Source organism: Peromyscus californicus, unplaced genomic scaffold, assembly GCF_007827085.1.
Source record: "Peromyscus californicus insignis strain IS unplaced genomic scaffold, ASM782708v3 Scaffold_15__1_contigs__length_86483966, whole genome shotgun sequence".
In the NCBI taxonomy this organism is placed as follows: domain Eukaryota; kingdom Metazoa; phylum Chordata; class Mammalia; order Rodentia; family Cricetidae; genus Peromyscus; species Peromyscus californicus.
This window is the reverse complement of record NW_026294447.1, coordinates 40,654,130-40,673,661: the sequence shown is the minus strand read 5'-3', so window position 1 is coordinate 40,673,661 and position 19,532 is coordinate 40,654,130. Positions and strand designations below refer to the sequence as shown.

The 19,532-nt window shown below is 39.5% G+C and overlaps 1 protein-coding gene across 10 annotated transcripts in view; it reads left to right on the top strand.

The window, feature by feature from the left end:
* Cep128 (centrosomal protein 128) overlaps positions 1-19,532 on the top strand; it is a 366,411-nt gene that overhangs the window by 30,514 nt on the left and 316,365 nt on the right. For 7 of the 10 annotated variants that reach the window (XR_008218335.1, XM_052738688.1, XM_052738684.1 and 4 more), the window contains 4 exons: positions 5,278-5,404; positions 6,839-6,954; positions 12,972-13,063; positions 17,842-17,914. Coding sequence is in view for 8 of the 10 variants with exons in the window: in XM_052738688.1 (XP_052594648.1) it covers positions 5,278-5,404; positions 6,839-6,954; positions 12,972-13,063; positions 17,842-17,914 (408 nt within the window). In the remaining 2 variants the exon portion in view is untranslated. Of the gene's footprint in view, positions 1-5,277; positions 5,405-6,838; positions 6,955-12,115; positions 12,165-12,971; positions 13,064-17,839; positions 17,915-19,532 lie in introns of those variants that run through there. The other 3 variants (XM_052738689.1, XM_052738690.1, XM_052738691.1) reach the window with 3 other exon arrangements.

The following is a 19,532-nucleotide window of genomic DNA, read 5'->3' as shown; positions in this document are numbered from 1 at the left end:
AAAGGATGGCATTAAAATAATAATGAATACCAAGTGTGGTGGCTCACATATGGTGGTAATCACAACACTCATGAGGCTGAGACACGAAGATTACCATGAGTTTCAAGCCAGCCTAGGCTACAGTGGGAGACCCTTTCACTGCCTGGAGGACCAGCCCCCTTCAGCACAGGATTCAGAGAGAAATCAACAGAGTCGGCGTACTGTGACTTTTTTATCTGAGGGGGAAAGGGAAAAAGACACATATTCCTCTCGATGGTTTCCTTCTTTATTCTTCTTCTTCTGTATTTTCTATTTTTTTTTTTTTTTTGAGAGCAGGTTTCTCTGTATAGCTTTGGAGCATGTCCTGGAACTCCAGGCTGACCTTGAACTCACAGAGATCTACCTGCCTCTGCCTCTGGAGTGCTGGGATTAAAGGCATGCACGACCACCACCTGACTTCTATTCTCTTTTCTTATCTCTATCCAGAAAAGTCCCTTCTGTCTCTCTTGATGTTTTCCTTCTAACTCTTAATGTTTTCCTCCTAATTATTTCATTCTTGATGTTTTCCTTCTCCTCACTCTATCTTTATTCTTGATGTTTTCCTTCTAATTCTATCTTTATTTTTTCCTTACAGTTTATATACCCCAGCAAAATCTTTTAAGCAAAATAAAAATTACAGTGTGGTTACATTCTAGTTTTCAAGTGAATGATGAATACAAGTAAAAAACAGCTTGTTATTTATATCTCTTAACATGATTAAACATTTTATGTATTACAGGTGAAAACCAAATTATCTCAAGAACCCATGTACGTTCTTACCCAAGCAACTTGGTATAGATTAACAGTGTAATTATAATTAACAGTGTAACAGGCAAGCAGGTATTCTTTTACTGGCAGGCTGTATTTTGTGGTTACAAAGAAAAGGCCAATCACTTTATTACTTATCTTGAAAGATAATCTTATAAGGGATCTTAAAGGAATCACAGAGGGAGAACAAGGAATAAAAGACCATGATAAATGAAGACCACATGAGAGTAGGAAGAAGCAAAGTGCTAGAGAGGCCCACAGAAATCCACAAAGATACCCCCACAATAGACTACTGGCAATGGTTGAGAGACAGCCCGAACTGACCTACTCTGGTGATAACATGGCCAAACACCCTAATTGTCGTGCTAGAAACCCCATCCAATGACTGAGGGAACCGGATGCAGAGATCCACGGCCAGGCCCCAGGTGGAGCTCCAGGAGTCCAATTGGCGAGAAAGAGCAGGGTTTGTATGAGTGAGAATTGTTGAGACCAAGGTTGGATAAAGCACAGGGATAAATAGCCAAATGAATGGAAGCACACGAACTATGAACCAATAGCTGAGGAGCCCCCAACTGGATCAGGGCCTCTGGATAAGTGAGACAGTTGATTGGCTTGATCTGTTTGGGAGGCATCCAGGCAGTGGGACCGGGTCCTGTACTCATTGCATGAGTTGACTGTTTGAAACCTGGGGCCTATGCAGGATCGCTTGGCTCGGCCTGGTAGGAGGGGACTGGACCTACCTGGACTGAATCTACCAGGTTGAACTTAATCCTCAGGGGAGTCTTTGCCCTGGAGGAGATGGGAATGGGGGGTGGGCTTGGGGTTGGGTAGGTGGGGGGTGGGAGGGGGGAGAACAAGGGAATCTGTGGCTGATATGTAAAATTAAATTATAAAATAAAAAAAGAAAAGTAAAAAAAAGGAATCACAAATCTAAACTTTTGTATATGAAAAACAATCAGTCAGCTCTACTTTAAATCTTTAAGGTACATACCCACTTGGCACAGCCATACATGAATGGAATGGCAGAAGTCATAAAGCCAGCACAGCTGCTTGACAAAGATCCAGCAGAGCTGAGCCACATGATGACTGCCATGCCAACTTTGGTTTTCATCTCTACCTGTTACATACTTGGGGTACTTTTAATATTTGTACAATTTGGGGATGTCGGATTGATGGAAAATTCTTTATGAATCATTTATGCCTTCTCCCAGGAATGCTGCTTCTAAGCTTATCCAGGAAAGTCCTGAACATACTATTCTCCCACTCCTCACTTTGAGGGAGATATCCTTATCTAATTGAAGGTCTTCCTTATCCCTGGAGGTTGTGACACATAAAGAAGCCAGAGGTCTCTTTATGAGGCTATGAGACATTCTTGAAACATCTGTCCCTCTACTTACACAGGAACAAGATATTCAAAACAAAGTAAAATTAAAAAAGGTCAACATGATTTGGTGGGCAAGAGGAATTGTACATAGTTCAGATTACAAGGCTCTTCCCACTGTACACGCAGACAATTATGTGGCATACAACTCTGTCCTACACAGAGACATATTGATGAGCAAAGTATAGAGTGGAAAGATGATAAAAGTATGAGATGTTAGGACTTCCCTCTCTTAGAAGTTAACTCATGTGGAACCACTACAATGTCATATGACCAAAGAACAACAGAATGCTAGGGTTAGACATATAGACAAATTCTATAAGGATATAAATGTGAACATTGATTGTAATAACTGCAGCTGTAGCCTGAGGATTTTTCCTGGGCATTCTGACCACTAAGAGTTAATAATACACTGCTTGAGACATGGCAAAATGCCCAGGGTGGTTGAAGATTTTGTTTTGGTCTAGTGTCCTTGAAGCAACCAAAGCAACCAGCCTGAGCACAGGCTGTCATATGCCTCTAGATTCTCAAAAATTGGGTCATGGGGTTAATGAGTAAGAATGATAACTCTGTTTATTAATGATGTCAAAATTTGAGGGGAAATGATTGGAAATGATAATTCTATTCTGTCATAGTTTATTAATGATGACTAAAAGATGAGCAAAAGGAAGTGAAACACATGTCCAAAAACAAAAATGATATGATCTATGTTTTGGAACATCATGAATGTATCCCTGCTAACTAAATTCTGTATAAGTAAACACTCTAGCTGCTAGTCAGACAGGCTGCAAGATTCTCCCAACCACCATGGCCTGACTCACTTCTTTCCCCACCGACTCTGTACATCCTCTGCAGGACCCATCCACTACCGGGGATAGCTCCCGGCACCCACACATCAATAGTTTTTTATATTGGGAGACTGAGGGCAAAAATGGGTATAAGGAATTAATCATCACCTTTGGTTGGCAATCAATCATGGCAAGAAAGTATATGTCAGCTAATGATAATTGGACTGCTTTGTTCCCTGACCTTAATGAGTTACTCACTCAACCATGTGCCTTTCTAAAACTTTAGATTGTCTTCTTGGGTTTTTCACCTCAGAGCTATTTAACAAAAATATTTTAGTCTAACTTTAACTTATTTTCAAAGCTTTGTTTCAGTTATGATGCACTCCAAAACCTGTGAACATACCTCCCAACATTAAGATTAGAAGAATTTAAACTACCTGGGACTCGGTAGTTTTTCTTAATCATTAGCCTAAGCCACAGTCTTTGTGGCTCCTCAATAGAAACTCATGTGTTTTAGCTCTGTGACACTTCCTTGCTTTTTTTTTTTATCATCAAAACTCTATTTAAACTAACATTATTATAATCAACTAGATAGTACAGCTTAGGAAGAAATCATCTTCGTAATAATCTACAAATGAAAATGCCCAGTAGAATAGGATGTTTCCATGAGATAAACACGCTACATTACAGGCAGTGGGATCACCCCACGCCCATTCACACCATGCCAGATATCAGAGAAAGATGGCAGCAGCAAACATGTAAAGGCACAGCAGAAGCAAAAGACAGTCTGGAGTCTGTGGTCATGGGGCCTTGCCTATTCCAGATTCACCCATCGAACTTCAATTGCCACCTGCGGCTCCTCTGACATGGCCACCGGCAAGACCCTGTCTCAACCAAACCAAACCAAACCTTTATGAAGGAGAAGACAAGGGACAGGAGGAGATGAGAGGAGAGAATAGGGCAAAAACAATGAATGACTGAGAATTCATAACACGTGAAAGATGACAATTTATTCATTCTGTGATCTCTATGGGTTAAAAAGTAGGATTAAAACAAATAGAACTCACAGACACATGGAAAAACAATGGAGAAGTTAAAGAGAAAACTTCTGAATGTTTTATCCAAGGATGGATAAAAATGTGGTTATCCTGGGGTGTGTGGGGCTTCAGGAAGAAAGTAGCCTCAGTTGAAGGGAAAACACAGATGACTTAATATGAAACAAAAAAGCCAGATTATTTTACAAAAACAATAGGAAGAAGTGGCAGCTAACTTTGTTTCAAGGAGTGTGCTCAAATTAGGTTTAGCACAGTGTAAGGAACTGAAAGGAAAAACGATTTGCCTCCTATCTGATCTTGCTGTTTTCTTCATGCTTTTCCTGTGGCTGGACTGCCTAGCTTCTGTACACTTCCCCAGGTTATTAAGTACTTATTTGTGTTGGCAATAAGGGCTGTTCTACCTTTTCACTCTGGCAGAGCTCAGGAAGTTTCTTCTCTATCAACTGTTTTGTTCTGACTTTGTTTTCAAAGAGCTAGAGATGATTTGAGATGGATTCATGCAGTATTCTTGTTTGCATAAAGGTAACTAGCTTGAGCTGAGGTGTCCTAGAAATCAGGGTGGACAGATTTTTCCTCTTTGTTTTTTTCAGATGTTAGTTGAGGCTTCTTCTTAGGTCTACAACTGTTGGTTTGTCTGGATACTGTTCCCAGTATTTAGCCAATTTTGTTCAATATACATAGCTATTTTAGTATTCTAAGTGTGCAAGCATGTGTGTGTTAACACCAGTAGTCCATAGTACATGCTGACATTTGTTCTCACAGTTCTCTGGGATGTGTCTTCTTTCATTAAATGGATGTGATGTTCTGATGCTGTTTGGTGGTACACTTTGTTCTAGTAGTCTCAGTCTCTTCAATAACTGTTCCATGCCCACTCTTACATGCCTGGGGTTTCTGACAGAATGTTTAGAAGAATGCTTTTTCTTTTTCCTTAAAATGTGTTGGCTGGCCTTGTTTTCTTTCTCCACAAATATGAGTTAATCATTTCAGACTAGTTTGCAAGCCCTTAAATAAGGTGAATATCTCCTTTCTTGCAATAGGAAGAGAGGATAAAGTAGTAATAGTTACCATTATAAGCCAGACCATAGCATTTGTTCTCTAAATACTTACGTTTATTAGTTTTTCTATTTCATAATGTAACTCATTTCAGAATTCCTCGGATAGCCATGCTTTTTTCCTGGCAAGTCAGATATTTCAGGAACCACTGTCAGATGTGTCTACTGTGCTTAGGGGTTTCTTAAGAAGAGTAACTGTCCATCATCTTCTTCAGTTAAAGGAAGATTTGGAGCAGTCGATAAGCCAACTGCGGAGTCAGCGCTTACAGAGAAACTCAGGAGGGAGAAGTGCTTCTGTTACCAGCCTGAGTGCAAGTGATCTCGATGGTGGCACCATGGCAGGTAAACCCCTCGTGTGGTCTAAAAGCCTTTTTTCCTTTTTAAATTTCAAAAATATTTCTGAAGTACATACTAAATACATTTAATCTTTGGAGAAATACACAAGATTATAGATCTTATGGATTATATACTACACATATACAACACATGCAGTTGTTGGATAGTATAGTGCATTTTTTAAAAAGGGTCTTTGATAGTCTGGGTTTGTTAGTTTTATTTTTCTCAGGCTGTGTAGACATGGAGCTTTACTCAACTAAGCCTGGATTTTAATTGCTGCCCAAGCTTCAAAACAAATGCACAACTTGAAATCTACTTTGGTATGTTTTCTTTCTAATCTTGTCCTGGCATAGTTGTTTTTAAAATTTCTGATTATCAAATATGCTGTAACACATGTGGTGGGGATGTTCTGTACGCTGTGAATATGTGCTGCTCTGATTAGTTGATAAATAAAATGCTGATTGACCAGTAGCCAGGCAGGAAGTTTAGGTGGGATAAGCAGACAAGGAAAATTCTGGGAAGAGGAAGGCTGAGTCAGGAGTCACAAGCCAGACACAGAGGAAGCAAGATGACAAGGCAGAACTGGGAAAAAGGTACCAAGCCACATGACAAAACATAGATAAGAATCATGGGTTAATTTAAACGTAAGAGCTAGTCAGTAATAAGCCTGAGCTAATGGCCGAGCAGTTATAATTAATATAAGCCTCTGTGTGTTTACTTGGAGGACATGAGTGGGAGAGATTTGTCCCGACCACTGGCTGGCTGAGACACAGAGAAACTTTCAGCTACATATATGTTAAAAGCAGTTGAATTTTAGCCTTGGTGTACAGCTAGATGCCAGTGATTATGTTAAAATTTATTAAACACTTTGTTTGCTATAATTAATCTCATATTTCCCTGTAGTGCTGAGAATCATGCTTGAATCACACAGAAACATCTACAGTGATGGGAGTGATTTAGTTGGATAAACATTGGTACTCTGCATTGTGAATACTGCTATTACTCATAGTAGTGATTAAAGTTGGACACTATCATTTATTTTTATGTAGTCTGTTTTTATTGATTGTTATGCACTGTTTTGGCTTTAGATTAATTGATGTGATATTTGCAAAGTTTGATCTTATTAGTGGGATATTATATTTTAGAGAGGAATAAGGAATTTAAGTATTTAATAATTATTTTTATGTAGGAGAAAATATGTTGCTGCTTTGGACAGTGTTAAAAATTGGACCTTTGGGCATGTTCTGTTTTCAGGCTAAGTTTGTTGTTCATTTTACCCACTTTAAGAGCAATGTTGTGATCTTTGGCTACAGCATGTTACTTGGAAAGCCTAGGCTAAAGTAACTGTATCTTCATGTCTGTTCTTCAGTATCAAGTGAAATTTTAGATTGTTCTCATGCAGTGTTTCAATGCTCCTTTCTTCTTCTTTGCATTGGAAAGAGAGTCTTCGCTTTACACCTACCTCACCGCTGAAGGACTATGATCCCCAGGGTATTAAACGAAACAGGTCCAGAACTGGGGTTCGGTTTGTTCGGGAGACAGACGACATGGCCCAGGTACTTTGTCACATTGGGTAGTTTATCTGTCACGTCCTCTATTTGTATATAAATGACTTGATGGGCATATCTTAACTAAGAATTTGATCATCAATAATTTTGCATAGATTTTTTCTTTTTAAGCCAAATATATTTTATATTCAATGTACAGATACTTTTTTTATTCTTTAAAATTGAGAGGAGTCCCCAGTGTAGCAGACAAGTCCCACATGTCCCTTCTCTGTTCCTTGTCTTTAGCAGCTGCTCCCACTAGGAAGAACATTTCTTACAATTTGTGAAAGTATTTTCTGTGTACTAATCTGTGTCATATGTTTTGGATTTTGTTGTGGAGCATTATATTTTGAAGATTTATAAAAGAGAGTTCTCAAAAAAAAAAACAAAAGAAATAGAAATGGCTAAGAAATATTTTAAAAAGTTCAACAACCTTAGTAGTTGGGGGAAATGCAAATTAAAACTGCTTTGAGATTTTTGCCTTATCCCAGTCAGAATGGCTAAGATCAGTGAAGCAAATGACAACAGATTCACAATATCCAGGAAGTTGAAACAGTCTAGATGCCCATCAGTGGATGAATTGATAATGAAAATGTGGTATGTGTAATAGTAGAATATTATTCATCCATAAAAAAAATGAAAAATTGAAATTCACAGGTAAATAGTTGGAATTGAAACAATCATTCTGAGTAAGATAACCCAGACCCACAAAGACAAATATTGTATATTCTTTGTCATATATTGATGCTAGCTTTGAATCTTTAGATATGTATGTTTGGACTGGAGCATATCCATAGAAGTCAGGAAACTAGTAAGGGGCCATGTTGTAGTGAGTGGATCTCAAGTGAGGTAGGGGGATAGAATGCAGGTGATATGAAGTAGGAGAGGGAAATAGTGAAACAGAAAGGGTTAAATGTGGTGGGTGTTGGGAAGGGTGGGTAGAAGAGAGTGTGGGGAAGGATATCTAATACATATTTGAAGAAGCCATGTGGAAACCCACTACTAAAGAAGCTTCCTAAAAATATACATATACATACACACATACATGTCTGGCACCATACACTGAGCCAAAAACATATGACTGCCTAAGTCATAGGGAAGAATCTAATGCTGTTATTCTACTAAATGGACATAGAAAGAACCTGCCCACCCTCCCTCCAGCCCCCCGCAGCAGGTCATACCCTTAAACCCATAGATTAAACCATCTTTCAACCCTTTTTTTTTTTTTTTCTGTAGTGGATGGTGATGAATACAGAGACCCACAGATGGTCAATGTGCAGATAATGAGACTGGGACCCTCAGCTCTAAATGGGACCTCTATATTATACCCTCTCCTGCCAAGGCTCAGGGATCATTATGGAGGCAGTGGTGGAAAGATTGTAAGAGCCTGGTGTAGCAGACATCTGCAGCACCATAGTATTTGGCAGACATGACAAGGCCTTTGCACACATGAATTCATTGCAGCTATGACTATATTCTAAAGAACTATGCAAGATCAAAGTTAGTCAAAGTCCCAGCACAGAAGGGGGAAAGGCTCATGAATTCCACTGTTGGCTATTGAGAGCTATTGGCATTGTGCGAGCTTTCTTCATGAATGTGATCCCTGAGAGGCTACACACGCTCCAGGGGATAGTCCTGCACCCATGCCCATACAGTACTGGTAGAGTCAGTAGGGTTAAAAACAAAGCACATGGAGTTGGGAGGGACGAGTGTTGGGGGCACAGGGAAGGAATTGAGGGATTGGGAGTGGATTTGACCAGATACATTATAAACGTGCATGGAACTCTCAAACAATAAAAAGAATTAAAATTGAGTGTCTTACCTAATATTGCTGTGATGAAACACCATGACCAAAGCAACTTGGGCAGGAAAGGATTTATTTGACCTACAGGTTCATACCACTATTCATCACTGAAGGAAGTCAGGATAGAAACTCAAACAGGGCAGGAATCTGGAGACAGGAGCTGATGCAGAGCATGGGGATGTGCTGCTTACTGGTTTGTTGTTCATGGATTTCTCAGTCTACTTTCTTATAGAAACTGGGTCACCAGCCCAGGTTTGGCACCACCCATAATGGGCTGCGCCCTCCCTCCCCATCAGTCACTAAGTAAGAAAATGCCTTAGAGCCAGATATATGGAGGATTTTCTCAGTCGAGGTTCGTTCCTTTCAGATAGCTCTAGTTTGTGTCAAGTTGACATAAAACTAGCCATAAAAAACAGTTGAATTTAGTTGGGTGTGTTTTATTTTTTCATTTCCTGTGTAGGTGCTAAGTTAGCTTGCTAGGTTGAAACAGAGATGAGCAAACATGGCAGGCAAACACATTAAAGGTAGCCTCTGGGGAGCCAAAATGTGTTGGTGTTGCTTTGAGGAAAGAAAAACCAGCACTTCTCTTGGGTTAATTTGACCAAGAGCAAGCCCATGTTTGAATCCTCCATTTCAATCCCTGTGTCTTTTGTCTGTCTGTAGTTTGTGATTCCTGGCCTGTCTGTAGTCTGTCTGTGTAACTGATGTAGTCTGTATGTAACTGATGTGTCCCTGTCACCGGCCCGTCCCTAACCAAGGACTTTCCTCTGTATTTAGTGAACAGTACAGGAAAATTTATACAGGAATGGGGGATACTTTACAGAACTCTTTAACAGAGTTTTACAAGGGATTAAGTCACTGATTCAAATTGATCCCAACTGATCCCGAAGAAGTCAGTACCGCAAAGTGCCATTACCAAGCAGTATGCTGTTTCCAGCATTTATGGTGGGTGTTTGTTGTGTAAGGTTGCTTTTGATCTGTTTTCTCTTTTCAACAAATGATTAACATACCTTCATACACAGCTACATATACACAGTGCATTGCTCTCTGGGCCAGGGATATGGAAGAATACATATGAAAGCTGTAGATTACATGAGAAATCCAAAGTAAGAAAGTTTGATTTTTATATTGTTCTCTTAAAGGCTGACTACATAGCAGGTGTGCTGGTTGGTTTTTGTGACATGTCTGGGGGAAGGGATCCTAATTGAGAAAATGCCTCCGTAAGATTGGCCTATAGGCAAGTCTGTATTAACAGTTGATGTGGGAGAGCCCCACTCACTGTGGGCAGTGTCATCCCTGGGCAGGTGGTCCCAGATGGTATAAGAAAGTAGGCTGAGCAAGTCACGAGGAGCAAGCCAGTGGGCAGCATCCTTTCTGACCTCTGAACTGGCTGCAGTCATGGCCTGATTTCCTTTGGACAATGGACCAAAAGGTGAAATAAGCTCTCCCTTTTGGTCATGGCAATAGAAACCCTAATTAAAACAGAAGGCTATCAGGTTTACTCTTAAGTGTCTTCAAGGTGTGTTATTAACTCAGCTGTGAGGCCTAGCAAATATTCTAGTCTCTTTGAATGTGAGAGATATTTCCATAAAGAATGTCACCACATTTGTATGGTTGATTAAGTTTTTTTCTAATTTTGGTATTTTTCTGATTGTTGAATAATTGATGGAACTACTTTATGTTAAATAAGAAATTTGAAAATGTATTCCCCAAAGAGTTTTGCAGTATTCTAATAGTTTCTATGAATGTATTTCTTCCTCTGCTTCTTTTTTTTCTTTCTTTATTATGTATATAGTGTACATCCTGCATATATTCCTGCAGGCTAGAAGAGGGTACTAGATCTCATTACAAATGGTTATGAGCCACCGTGTGGTTATTGGGAATTTAACTCAGGACCTCTGGAAGAGCAGCCCCTGCTCTTAACCTCTGAGCCATCTCTCCAGCCCCTTCCTCTGTTTCTTCAAGGCGTTTTCTTTTCTTGGTTTTCTTTTTGCAGAGATGAATTTTTCACTTGTTGTCTTAGGTAGCTGAATTAATTAGAAAAGGGTGGGAACAGCGTCCCACTTTGGCATCTTTGTTTTGACAGTTTCAGGAGTAGGTGCTCAAAGGCTGTTTCAGGAAATTCACCTGTGGCTGTTGTTTTCTTCAGCGTAATGTAAAACAGACTCAGATGCATTAGGAAACACCTTGTAGGAATCTTCCCATGACTGTATTATTTTTAAAGTATAACTTGCTAATAGACTGTAGGATTGAACAGTACAGAGGATTGTTTTGACATTACTCATTCATTTTTCATTTTCTGCACTTCATTTCTGTTTTTGGGACAGTGCTTATACTTGGAATCAATAATGAGTGAAACCCTCTTCTTTTATTGAATTTATATTCTGGATGGGGTAGGTAGCTAGGTATTCATCTAGTGCACATTAGTGCACTATAATGTGAACTAAGAAGCATGCTATCATGGAAAGAAATACAAGTCATGGGGTGAGGGTGTAGTAGACATGTGACCTACCTAAAGGCTGATTGAATGAACATCTGGAAATGGATGGAGTCATCCGAGAGAGGACAGTTAGCTTGGCAAGAGGGAAGACAACACCTAGGGACGCTGTAAGGCAGTCCATGGGCTGAAAGATGTACAAGGGCTGATGGTCAGTAGTCAGTGTGGACACATGAACTAGGATAGTGTTATGTTCGGGTGGGAACTGATGGGCATTTGCATTAGGATATGTGGAGTTGGAGAGAAGGAAGTAGATTTTAAAGGTATGAAATGGATAAAATTGATAGGGTTTGAAGTTTAGATAACTGCATGGGGAAGGCAGGGATCCTCAGAATCTGTTTTACAGATTGGGATTCGTGACTTCCTGATGGCAAAGCTAAGTGGATTCTATTGTTCATCTGTAATCTCGTTTTCTCCAGATGACCTTTGGCTCTTCTTAACTGTGTGTTTTTTAGGTCCCAGTGAAAGTCTGTGTTATGTTTACATGCTTTTCTCCCATGGTAGGTTGTCATATGCTTATTTCCCAGTAGGTGGCCAGCACTGATTAGTTGTTCAGTGAGCATTGTTGAAGTGGGTATTTCTTGTTTTGGTAAATCTTTTTCACTTAAAATGATTTTATTATAAACTAATACAAAGTGTATATATTTATGGCTAAGGTACAATAGATTGAATGCCATGTATTCACCACCTAGGACAAGACATAGACTGTTTTACACTCCTAAGTAGGCTCCTCCTTTCAGGAATGGGTATACCCTGACCTGACTTTAGACACACTAAAAACAAACAAAAAAAAAATTAAAAATTTTATGTGTGTGTGTGGTTTTTGTTTACATGTATGTCTGTGCAACACATATACTTGGTACCCACAGAGGTCAAAAGAAGATGTCTGATCTTCTGGAACCGGAATTACAGATGGTTGTGAGTCACTATATGGTTGTTTGAAATACAACCTGTTTCCTATGGAGGAGCAGCCAATGCTCTCAGCTGCTGAGGCATCTCTCCTGCCCTGTCTTGACTTACATTCATTATTTCTGTTTTTTTAAAAAAAACTTTGGCTATGTTTTATTGCTTGTTGCCTGCCTGTAAACTGCATAAATTGAATGCTATCATACATCATTATGTTTTGCCATCGAACCTTGCTGATGTGCACTGGTTTTGATGACGTTTGCACTGCTGTATGATCCTCTCAAAGAATACATATGAAATATTATGTTCTGCTTTGTGGGGTTGAATTTAGCATTTTTGTTAGGAATCATGTGGCTCCATGCTTTCTTGTACATGGTTGCTCATGTGCTGGCAGTAGTGTCTTGGCATGTGATACTGACCAGGCATGTGGGCTGATGTGGTAAAAAGTTCTTGTACCACAGCATGTTCGTTTGCTTTTGGTTAGTTCTGCACTCCAGTGGCATGGTTGACAGCGATGACAGAACGTGTATTTCGGAAATACTTGTCATCTCCAGGTCACAAAAGGGGTGAAATTGCTATGCTGGGGAGAGTATGATGGCCACTGTTAGGCTTACCTGTGAAAGACTTGTGTCTTAATGACAAGTATCTATTGATTATTAATGATGATACAGAATTTGGTTCTTTTTGTGGAAGAGAGCTCTTCCTTTGGTCCATTCATTCATTCATTCATCCACTTATTTGTTTGTTTATTTGTTTATTTATTTATTTGTGGAAGAGCTAGCAGAACCCTAAGTGGCTAAATGTGCTTTGCTTTCATAGCTGCATGCATTTCATCAGTCCCTCCGAGACCTCAGCAGTGAACAAGTTCGGCTTGGAGATGATTTCAACAAGGAGATTTCCAGAAGAAGCCGGTAAAATGGCGACAGGGTTTTCTTGGGAGGCGTGAATTATCAAAAGAATAAATTCATTTCCGCAATGACTTGTTTACATAGATTAAGAAAATGATGTTGTGCTTTTATATGAGTATGTTAAAATTTATTTTTTTGTGTGTGTGTTTATATGCACGTGTGAATGTGTGTTCCTGTATGTGCAGATGCATGTGCATGTGTGTGCAAATGGAGGCTGTAGCTCAAACTTGAGTATTCTTAGGAGCCATTGGCCTTAATTTTTAGTTATTTGTATGTGTATATACACTATGTTTGTGGATATGTGTGTGTGAGTGTCTGGAGGCCAGTTGAGGTGTCTGATCTTCTGGAGCTAGAGTTACAGGCAGTTGTTAGTTGCCTGGTCTTTTGAAAGAGCAGCAAATGCTCTTAACCACTGGACTATCTCTTCATCCCTGTACCATATTTTTTTGAGATAGGGTCTCTCACTGGGGCCGATGCTCATTGATTAGGATGTCTGGCTAGCAATTTCTATGGGTTTTCCTATCTTTACCTACCAAGTGCTTAGGCCTCCATTTGCACACACATGCACATGCATCTGCACATACAGGAACACACATTCACACGTGCATATAAACACACACACAAAAAAATAAATTTTAACATACTCATATAAAACCTCATTACCACCCAGCTTTTTACATGGGTGCGAGAGAGTGAACACAGGTCCTCATGGTTGTGTGACTAACATCTTAGCAACTGAGCTATGTCCTCAGTCTCTAGTATTTATTAATAACACAACTCAAAGCCTTTTAAATTTATATAGCTTATCATGACTCATTGATTTTTTGCTGCAGTGAGTTCAAACTCTAGCTGTCAAATATATCAAGTATAGTCTGTACAACTTGCCTGATTTTAGAAGAGGAAGACAGGAAAGTTAGGAGTAAATTCTAGATTTCTAAAAACACTTTTACTTAATAGAATGCTGATATTATGGATAGATACATTATGAGAGACATTAGTAAAGAAGATGTACTTAGATATTTCAGGGAGAGAGAGGAGACAGACAGATGTAGAGGTAGAGAGTGGCTAGTTTGTTTACTGACTTTTAGCAGTTCAGGGAGAAAAATAGAACATGTACCCCATCTTTGTGTAGACCCAAGCCATTTAGAATCTGATACCTTAGTTGACTTGTGACCTTTGAAAGCCTGTGGTTAAAGAGCCTGCAGTTAAACTGCAAACTTTGGCCGGTTTTGGAGCATTCCCAAAAGCCATCACATAATACAAAATAATATAAAAATTCCTCACTCTTTCATTTTCTTCATCAACAGTAACAAGTGCTCTACTTGGAAGGTCATTTTTTGTTTATTAAAGAAGTTAAGGTTTTTATATTTTCTGAGAGTTAGATTCTAGGGCTGTTGAGAAGGCTCATTGCAAAAAGACCTGATGACCTGAGTTCTGTCCCCAGGATCTACATGGTGAAAGGAGCGAACCAACTCCTACAAGTTGTCCTCTGACTTCCACATGCAAGTGTTTCCACCCGTAATAAATAAATAAGAAGTAAAGTCTCTATACATCAAAGGTTAGGGAGGGAGAAAAGTCAGGTGGAATTCCAGGTCTATGTTTATTTGCATATTCTGGCTAAATGCTGTTCCATACCAGTTCAGTGAGTACAGCTGTCAGCTGTATCGAGTATAGTCTGGGCAACTTTCCTGATTTTAGAAGAGGAGGACAGGAAAGTTCGGGCTAGAAACAAGACTCTGCCATCATTAGTGTTATTAGTACTGCCGATAACAAACACTCACGGTATTTACCCTAAGCTGTCAGGGTTTTTTTTGCAAGAACTATGGCATAGTCATTATTTTCTTCATTTAATGGATGAGGAAATGGGCACAGTGAGATGAAATTAGTCTGTTGGCTGGAGATGGAAAATGAGAAATGCAAGGTCAGAATTGAAATCTGGGCAGTAAGGCCCCAGAGCCTCTGCCCTTTACCACACACATACACTGTGGTTCAAGATCGTTTTCACATGTAGCTGATGTGGAAGATCATTTTCACAGGTAGCTGATGTGGATGGAGCTACTGACTTGTGAGCTTAATTACTGGAAAGGCAGAGAACTTAATGCTTGTATTTCTTTTGACAAGGTGATAAAATTGACAGAAAGCATTGTTTTAGTCTGGAATGATTTTTCTGTGTAGACTTTCTCCATTTGGAGCAAGTGTTAATGAAGCGCTGGGTGCTTGGGTTTGGGAACTGTTGTCTTGGAGGGAGGTCCTGGAGGAGATGTGCAGATGGGCTGGTGGACTGGTTATGTGGTCCCCAGTAAACGCAGTGTTGTCCTGCGGCTCTTCTGACCTAGAAACCACACCATTTGGGAAGTGTCTGTCATTTGGAGGCACAGGTGAGGCAGAGAAACTTTATTTACTCTCGAGTAGAAATCAGATTTTATTTCTATTTAAATTTGTGAAATGAGATGACATTGAATTGTAGAGGAGTAAAATCGAACACTTTGCCTTTACAGTAATTGTATTCATGTTTCTAAATATACTTGATATGTTTCTAAACATACTGGATAGGAAATAATTTGATTCAGAAGTGTTGGTATTCCCATTTAATTACTTATTTATTTTTTTCTTTTTTAATTACTTATTTACTTTTTTCTTTTTCTTTTTTGAGATAGGGTCTTACTGTAGCTCTGTAGATCAGGCTGGTCTTGAACTCACAGAGACCCACCTGCCTCTGCCTCCCAAGTGCTGGAGTTAAAGGCGTGCGTCACCACATCTGGCTTAATTTTTTGTTTTTTTGACTTTTCAAAACTATATTGACTTATGAAAACACAGAGAAATGAGCTTTAAACTGAGTGCCCTATGGAGAACAGATCTGAAAAGTGTGAACTGGAAGTCTGTTGCTTCAGTGTGTCAGAACTGGTGATGGCTTGTCCAGAGAGAAGTCAGGAGAGTGAGGACAGGGGTCTGTTTCAGAACGCATTATTGGAGGCCAAAGAGTCAGGATTTGGTAATGGCGTGTATATGAAGGATGCATAGCAAGGGTAACGCACAGATTTCTACTTGAGAAGCTAGCAAACAACAAGTCTCCTTTATGATACCAGAAAGGTTGGTTAAGGGAGCCGAGGGGTAGAAATCAAGAGGCTTCCTTGGCTATGTTAGATTTGATATTCCTGTGAGATATCCAAGAAGAAATGTAAAATAGCTTAGGCTATTCCTTAGGCTAAAAGTAAAGAAAATCTGAGTTAGATATATGAGTTTCAGGCGTGCTTGGCATATAACAGTGCTATGGTAACGGATGACATAAAGAGAAAAACTATAGAGAAGCATCGGGGCAGAGCTGAGTACCAGAGAGGTCAGATATTAAGGAGTCTGGTCTGTGATGTGGACCTGGCTTGAAGGTCAGATGATGAGAACTGGGAAACCCAGGAGAGAATGGGAATTTCCAAATCAAGAGGGAGGTGAAAAGAACACATTTTCTTAGCCCTTAAGATACTTCTCTCTGAGAAATTATCTCAACATAAACTATATAAATACAATAGTAATAATGATGAGGAAGATACAAATTAGAAGTAGTGGATATTGTGAAATACAGCAGTCCAAAGGTGTCTTCTGAGATTACCAGGTTATTACATCAATGTCTGGTGTGCTGGGTTAATATTACAGAGACAGTCGCTTTCCTTTACACCAGCAATAAGTAATTATAAAGTTAAAAAAATGAAGCAAAATAGTAAAGCTCTCCTAATAACCCAGTGAAAATAATCCCCAAATGACAGCCACACACCAAGCCTGCAGGTCAGTCAAGTTAGAGTAAGAAAGTAAGTGGCCTTGGAAAAGAATGTTGCCAAGGGGAAGGGACTAGATTATGTGTATATGGATAGTTCATGCAGGAAGGGGGATATCAGTGGACAAGATGAATATCACCAAACGATGATGAGCATTAGGAGGAAATAAAAGCCCCAGAGTGACATCCAGAGTAACGATCTAAGCGTGAGGCTTATTAAAATGTGCGTAATAGAAGGCGAGTACAAGAGCCTCTGTCTACAAGTTTGAAGGACACCCTGTGTAACACGCACTTTGTGAAATCACACAGGTAACCAGTAGCAATCAATATTCCCAGTATTGCCAAGGAGTTAGTGAGCTAGATACTTCACAACAAGGAGTCAGTCGATAGTCTTTGATGGAAAATGATGGCGGTAACAAGCGAAAGGATTACGAATGGAGAAGGCGTTGGAGTGCGAGTTGCGAGTGCATCCAAAGGGAGTAGAGATGGGAGGGATGCCTTTCCTTGCAAGTCTTTTGGACTACATGAGTGCTGCTGTCACTAATTTGATGCACTAACAAGGATGGAGTTTGTGTATCTCAAACAGGTTATGAGATCAAGAGTTTTATTTTCCCTTTGTTTTTTTAGAACTTGTTTTTTGTTTCTTCCTAATTTGAGACTGAGGACTGATGGTGATGATGCTCAAAGTTGGGTCCCCAGGTCCACCGCTTCAGCATTATGTCGGAATTTGAAGAAATGCACAATCTTGGGCCCTATCCCTGATTTGCTAATTCTGATATTTCATGGGTAGGGCCCCTTTGGCATGTTTTAACACACACTCGAGGAGACTTCAGTTGAGAATTATAGAATAACAATTACTGTGAGGGATGGGAGTTTAGCTCAGTAATAAAGCACTTGCCTAGGATGTGCTTTGGTTTGGTTTGGTTCCCAGCTCAAAACAATGATGACATCAGCAAACACCACTGTACCTTTAAACAATTTAGTTAGCTTGACACCTCTTTCTTTCTTTGCTTAGGTCGGATGCTGAAACAAAAAGGGTTTTGGAAGAATTGACTGAAAAGCTTCATGAAGCCCAGAAACAAGATGTGGTGAGGAGTCCTTCTTTATAAAGTTTTGCTTCATAAGCTGTGAGTGGTGGTGCATACTTGCAGTTCCAGCCCTTCCGAGGCTGAGGCGGAGGAATCCAAGTTTGAAGCCAGCTTGGGTAATGTAGATGGTTCTAGACTAGTCTGAATGCATAGCAAGACACTGTTGCCCCCCTCAGAAAAATATCCACAAAACGAAACCAAACTCCCAAACCAAAGTTTTTTTCCACTTATAGATAAATGGGAGAATGGGGACCAGTGGTCAGACTCTAATAATGCTTAGCGGAGTAACTTTTTGGGTACAATATGTCATTTTGTCAAAACGTATGTTCTTGTACCTATTATGAAATGTTTGTGCATTTAGTGAATTTAAGTTTGAAATCTCATAATAGTAGTAGATAACAGGTAGAATTAATTTTTAAATTTTGAAATTGTAGAATTTTTTATGAATGTTTGAAAGCTGTTTTGCAGTTATGATCAGTGGTTCTCTAAGTTTTTATTAAGTATTTGAGAGGTGCACCTGCTTCGTTTGGAGGCTGTGGAGCACTCACTGTTAGGTGTGTTCAGACTATCTCCATGACTCTATAGTCATGGGGGCTGTGGGTCATCATTGTTTGCTCTGATGATTAGTCATCCTTGTCCATGTGACTGGATTTAGAAGCTCCTGAAGATGGGTGAGGCACACACTGGTGAGCTTGTGAGGGCTGTTCTGGGGAGGATTATCTAAAGGGAGACATCTTCCCTGAGTGTGGGAGATAGCACGTAATGGGCTAGGGTCTAGACAAAATGTAAGGGGAGAAAGGAGAAAGCCAGCCAAGTTCTAGCAAATGTGAAAATCCCTCTACTTGAAACTGGTCTGTCAGGTCCTTGGTAACAGTGACAAGAAATGTAATGAATATACTATTTATTGAATATAGTGATGTTTGAAAGTTTCCTAATGACCAAGTTTTATTGTTCATGTATTTATTTTTATCAAATCTTTATCCTTGAGTCTAGTCCAGTCTGGGCTACATATTGAGACTCAGTTTCAAAACATTACACTGTAAACAAATAATATATTTACCCTCATTCCGGTTTTCTTTGTTCTTTCTTTTCTTTCTTTCTTTCTTTTTTTTGAGAAAAATATTAATAGAAAGGTTCACTAAAGTGTTAACAAACTTGTCAACTCCAGGAGCAATTTTTCCACTTCCCACATTTTGTTTTTCCAAGATAAGAGAAGTCAATAGAATTTTTTTCTCCTAAATATTTTATTCAAATTTCACTTCCTAGTTTAAGCAGACTATATTTCTTCAGTGAATTGTGTTTATAGTTCTCCATGGGCAGGTTGAGTACATCCTGGAGTTTGAATGTTGTAGCTGCGTGTGTCAAGAGATGGATGTCCTCTGTCTTCAAAGAGATGATTCAGTGGCTGCCGTCGAGAAATGTGCCCATTTCAGAAACAGGAAAACTTTGCTTTGTCGCTCACCTTTCCTCTGTGCTATTCATGTCTTTGGGAAGAGCCATCGGAAAATGGAGACTTAATAAATATTCTGGAGAAGTAAACAGACTCTTTCCCTTTAAGACTGGGGAGTGGGTAGGTGACTAGGGTGGGGGATGCTTACATTTTCACATGAAGTTCTAG